This window comes from Strix aluco, chromosome 7 (genome assembly GCF_031877795.1).
Source record: "Strix aluco isolate bStrAlu1 chromosome 7, bStrAlu1.hap1, whole genome shotgun sequence".
NCBI classification, from domain to species: domain Eukaryota; kingdom Metazoa; phylum Chordata; class Aves; order Strigiformes; family Strigidae; genus Strix; species Strix aluco.
In genome coordinates, this window is record NC_133937.1 from 8,718,264 (window position 1) to 8,724,263 (window position 6,000).

At 40.3% G+C, this 6,000-nt stretch overlaps 1 protein-coding gene across 6 annotated transcripts in view; it reads left to right on the forward strand.

The window, feature by feature from the left end:
* The window catches only part of SLC16A9 (solute carrier family 16 member 9), a 29,192-nt gene extending 23,550 nt beyond the window's left edge, over nt 1-5,642 (forward strand). For all 6 annotated transcript variants that reach the window (XM_074830386.1, XM_074830389.1, XM_074830388.1 and 3 more), the window contains 4 exons: nt 530-673; nt 1,592-1,687; nt 3,474-4,382; nt 4,728-5,642. In XM_074830386.1, the coding sequence (XP_074686487.1) occupies nt 530-673; nt 1,592-1,687; nt 3,474-4,382; nt 4,728-4,906 (1,328 nt within the window). In that variant the 3' untranslated portion in view covers nt 4,907-5,642. The remainder of the gene's footprint in view (nt 1-529; nt 674-1,591; nt 1,688-3,473; nt 4,383-4,727) is intronic.
* The last annotated feature ends 358 nt before the right edge of the window (nt 5,643-6,000 follow it).

Here is a 6,000-nt window from a genome sequence, read left to right on the forward strand (position 1 = left end):
ATGATTATGATCAGAAGTTACTATTTTCCATTTCGGTTTTATAAATCTCATATCAAGATGAATACAGATATTGACTTTCTGAAACACAGTCTTTGGGCTCTGTCCAATACCTGCTTGGTTAAAGCCTGACTGATGGTCTAACTTGTTTTGGTACCTAAAAATAAAGACACTTTTGAGAACCTCTGTACAAGTCTTTGGGTGTGTAGTGACAGTGTTATAGTCCAGTACGTATGTATCATCCTGTGTTTAAAGAATGTTTTGTTTGCTCTCTCCCTCTTAGCTCTGGTACCATTTCATGGTCTTAATGTCAGTTTCTCCTCGAATAAAAACCTTGCAAGCTTGATCTTGTATGTTTTTATAACCGACTCTTTTAAAGAATCCTGTAAAAATGAGTACTCTGAATTGTTGTTTCATATAATTATATATTTAAATAATTGTTGTAAGAAACATTTCCACAGACTGATATTTTTTTAGAAGTTCTTCCTGGTGCTGGTATTTACCAGAAATGTTTGTCCTGCTTTTCCTCTAGGTCCTGTCTGCAGTATATGTGTATCATCTTTTGGAGCGAGACCAGTGGCAATCTTCAGTGGCTTTATGGTGGCTGGGGGCCTCATGATGAGCAGTTTTGCACCTAACATATACTTTCTATATATTTCGTATGGGATTGTTGTTGGTAAGAAACACTTTCATACAGAGACTTAATCTTTATTATTTTGAGTCTTGGTTTATGAATCTGAAATGGGAAACTGATTCACAGAGGCAGTGGTAGTCTGGAACTTGCTTTATCAAGGAATACTTTGGGGAGGGGTGTTGCACAGGCAGGCTGTTACCATGTAGTGAAAGATGAAAGCAATGCATATGTTCATCAGGGTTTGAAAACACTTTGTCCTCTGTTGACACGATTGTTAGAGACAGAGAAGCTGGGGTTTTACCTAAGGTGTGGAATCAAGCAGGTCTTCTGCAGGCATGAAGTGCCAGTCTTAAGGGAGTAACATCTCTTCTGGAATTTTGTCACGTACTCATTCTAATTTGATAAATTAGAGATCATTAGGGAGCGATGTTGTTCTCCCCATAACTGGATTGAACCTAAAACGCTGTGCTAGAGGCATGAAAGTGCTGTTCTCCTAGCAGGCGGTGACCTGCCCCTCTGCGCCGCAGGGGGCTGCTGTGGGTGGTTGATCGAATTAACTGTGTCAGGAATCTGGGCGCCTGGCTGGCCATCAGGGACCCAGCAGCGTACTGGCTCGGTCACAGTGCCCCGTGGATGTGGCTCTGCTGTTTCCTGGGGCCAGCCCCTGGACTGAAAGCCATGTAACCCTTCCATGTAGCACAGAGCCTGAGCTGGTGAAGTGCCCAAGCCCAGCCTGCTCCACACAGGCTCTGCAGCCAGGGGTGGCCGGGGGGAGAGGGCGGTGGGACAGTGCAGGAGCCTGAGGGCCCTGTCAGCATGAGGCCAGTGTAGCTGGTGCTGAGCCAGACTTAAAAGGTACCTCTGTGCCCAGAGTACACTACTGTATCATCTGGGGAATAAAAGGGGGCATTCATTTCCCAGAGTGTGTTGCATGCTTTACTTCTACCTCTTTTTCTTAAGGGCTTGGGTGTGGCCTTTTGTATACCGCAACAGTTACCATCACTTGCCACTATTTTGACAAACGCAGAGGCCTTGCACTTGGTCTGATTTCAACAGGTATGACTTTTAATTGTCGTACTCTCTAACTTTTCAACTCTGTACCATTACCCTGGCGATAAAACCCAGGAGATTATATTTTTCTCAGTTATTTCCTGAAGTACTTAAGTCAAAACAGTAGCAAAGAATGGATAAAATCAGGCTTCAGATAAAATAGTAACTACACTTGCAGGTGTATGGTATGGATTATCCATATAGATGAGAAAAGGATATTTACTGACATGAAAGCAGACTCATGAGTACCTTGGGCTGTGTGTTATGGGTAACAAGAGGGGAAACTTTCCATAGAGCTCTCTTCTCCCTCTTCGTTCTTACACGAGACCAGAGGGGAGAAAGAGCTTGGGGATGCAGGATATGCATGCTGGATCACCATAACCTCACATTAGCTGTACTTTTAAAGGAGTACTTGAAGTTTGGGCTTACATTTTTAATATTTTCTCCTTTCCAATCTAAAAGGAGACTAAATTCTTAAATCTTCCAAAGGCTCATCCCAGCTTTTTGTCCATGTATGTTAAAGGGATCCTAGAAAAATGAACCTCTGATAATACAAGGAAAATTCTTTGAAGACTCCTGAGCAGTCTTCCTCATTCTCTCTCTGGGCCTTTAGGTTGTGTGGTGTTGTCCTTTACACCAAGGAATTGCTAAATTAATGGACCAAGTAGGAACTATTAAAGAAGGCTGTTGTCCCATGCCTTGCTTTCAGTGTTGTATGAGTCTCTCCTCTGATCTGTTTGCACAAGTGGCTGTTAGTGAAGAGAGACCTGGTCGGTACAGTCAATACTGTGAGATACTAATGCCAGATCCATGCCAGTGAAATAAAGGGGAACTTCTGCAGAAATGTTCCTTGGAATCATTTTCAGTGGCTCTTATTGGGATTCCAGGTAGTTTGCCTTAAGGCCTGATTTTGTTGAGCCCTGGTTAGTTTTAGTACCTGGAAGATGAAACAAGTCTGAATTTTATTATTTTTTCCTGTGTTTAGTACTGAAGTCTGTAAATGGCTTTAATATAACCTAGAGACTTCAGCAAATCATTTTAATTTGAAGTTTGTCTTTAAATTCCTCTGTATTTGTGAGTGGACATCCATTGATTACGATGGATCTGTGCTCACTTCAACCGAGAGCTTTTTCTTTAAACTGGTGGGATTGCATCAAATGCTTGTGTTCGTAGTAACTGCTTACTCTTCAGTGTATTGTTCTGAATAGCCACATTTCTCAAATGCATGTTTGGCCCTGCAGAGCTTCAGAAATGCCTTTGGAGTAAATTCACAGCATGTGAGCCCCCTCCTTAAACACCAAGCAGTCAAGGGTTGTCTCTAGGAGGGCTCTTGGTGAACCCCTGGTCTGTTCCTGACTTAGAGGAGGAAAGTGGCAGCGAGGAGAAAAGGGAAAATGTTGATGTCTGAAATTCTAACTGTGCTAACTCAAAGCAGTACCTGAAGGGATACATGTATGTGAGTGCATGGCAGAAGGATGGCTTAATAGTTCTTTGATGTTTTTCATCAGATATAGTATTGATCCTACTTGTTTCTAAAGTGGCTGCTAGTGTTAATTGTCATAAATTGTTCAGGTATTTTGAAAGGCTTTTTATTTTATGGATACTCAATAAAGAAACTGTAACTTCAAGAGGGATGGTAACTTACCAGTTCATTAGACTGGGGAGAGAGGAGCACAAATGACTTGCCATTCCTGTGACAGTATATTTGTAGCTGCTGAAATGTAGAAGTTTGCTTGTGTTGAAGAATGTTCTCAGTTCTTCAGTTTAAACTGATCTTATTTTCCTTTTATAGGCTCAAGTGTTGGACTCTTTATATACGCAGCATTGCAAAGAGAGCTTATTGATCTATATGGACTGGATGGTTGTCTGCTAATAGTTGGTGCACTGTCTCTAAATATATTAGCATGTGGCAGCCTAATGAGACCACTGGAGTCATCTGATTCTCCTCCACCAGAAAAAACGGGTGTAGACAAAGTCCCAGATCAATATTTTGTTTACCATGAAAAAGAAAAGACTGTTGAAGAAAATATAAGCATCCTTGAAAAGGGCTATGTTGATGAAAAATGTGTGAACAGTATGCCTGACAACAAACAGGATAGCATTTTAAATAAGAATGTATTAAACTCAATAAATGTAAATGAGAAAGACACTTATAAAAAGAAAGTTGTAGAACAGACAAACTTCTGCAAGCAACTCGCCAAAAGGAAGTGGCAGCTCTATTTGAACTACTGGGAGGAAACCATGGTTCTTTTTAAGAACAAAGTATTTTCAGCTCTCTTTGTTGCCATCTTGCTCTTTGATATTGGTGGATTTCCTCCTTCACTGCTCATGGAAGATGTAGCAAGAAGTGCAGACATTAATGAAGATGACTATCACATGCCCCTTATTTCTATTATAGGCATTATGACTGCTGTTGGCAAACTTACTTTAGGAATACTGGCAGATTTTAAGTGGGTTAACACTTTATATCTATACGTAACTACCTTACTAATGACAGGAGTGGCCTTGTTCGCAATTCCATTTGCCAAAAGTTACCTTACGTTAGCGATGCTTTCTGGGATTTTGGGTTTTCTGACTGGGAACTGGTCAATTTTTCCATATGTAACAACAAAGACTGTGGGAATTGAGAAACTGACTCACGCATATGGAATATTGATGTTCTTTGCTGGGCTTGGAAATAGCCTCGGACCACCAATTGTAGGTAAGGTCAAGATAGATACTATAAAATGAACATGAGCTTGTCAGGCCCCAGACAGAATTAATTTACATGCAAGTAGTTCTAGTTGGTCCTAATAACAATGAAGAGATGAAATCAAAATCTTCAACAAAAATTAAAGTCTGTTTTGCTTAAGCTGGCCAAGCTGGTTGTGTTCTGGTTTTGGCTTTGATGGAAGCGTATTTCATGTCGAAGTCGTCAAACTGCATTTTAGATTTGGCCTTTTTTGGGTAGTTTGGTTTGTTTTTTGCCTTGATGTTTCTCTGACTTACAGTGCTGTGTTACATTTAACTCCTCACTGATGCGCTTCTCTCTTATTTTTGCCCTCAGGTTGGTTTTACGACTGGACACAGGAGTATGACACTGCATTCTATTTCAGTGGCTTTTGTGTCTTACTGGGTGGATTTCTTCTGCTGTTGGCAGCGTTACCCTGCTGGAATGCCTGTACCAATCAGAGCTCAAAGCTGCCTCCAAATACTTACTCCTACAAAGTTGCATCTAGTGCTTAGGTGACAACCGGAAAACACTTTGTGCTTTTTTATATTATATAGTGAAGTATTTTAGTAATTTTCCACTTATTTATGAAGCCCAAAAATCCTTTTCCACTAGAAAAAAATCCATTGTTGCTTGTTGTTCGGTTCCTTTTTCTTCTTTTATTTCTGTTTTATTTTATTTTTAAGAACAGTCTTATTTTGTCTACTATGCACTGTATTTTCAGCCTTTGTCTACTGTAATTTCCTTTTACGCTGTAAGGGGTATATTCTGCTGTATTATCAGCTGTACTTTTTTTTTTTTTTTAAGGGGGGGTGGTATGAAGGGGTGAAACCTTTGAAGCAAAAATGAAGGCCTGTTCCTTATAGGAGAAGGCTGGCATTTCTGTCACCTTTTATAAAGTCTCCGAGTTGCACAATCAGACTTTACAAAAAAAAATTTGCCTTATTAGAATGTAATACCGTGGCAAGGTGCTTATAACATCATGCTTAGGTTAACTTGTTGTCTTTTTAAAGTTTCTCTGATTTACAATGAAGTGCCAATTGGGGGAGGGAGAAGAGGGGGGGTAAAAGCCAACCTTGTGTTACATAACTGAAGTGAACTTTATGATGAAAGTAAAGATTCTTACTACCACTGCAACTGAGAATTATGTTTATAAATATTGCACATTTTGTGAAGTCTGTTTATAAAACTGTTGAACCAAAACCTTTTAAACCAAGGAATAAATATGACTGTTGAAACCATGAAAAGAAATGCTTGGTGTTATGCAAGTTCATAATCTTTAGACTGATGTTGGAGATGTGCTCACAGAAGCCCACAGATGAGTGTTTCGGAGCAAGTCACCTGCAGTCTGGCAGTGCTGGGGACATCTCTTGTTGCACAACTACAGTTTAGTAGGTTGAACCTGCTGCGGAGAGCTTAGTAGTAGATCTTTCAACAAGATAGAACTGATGAAAAAAGGAAAAATGTGACAGCAACATCATCTTTGCTCTGTCGTTTTTGGAATGGATATAGCAAGGAGAAAATTTAGTAACGGGGAGCAAGAAAAAGCATGGGGGAGGGGTAGCAGAAGAGGTATAGGGGAAGATGAGGTGGAAAGAGTTGCAACACC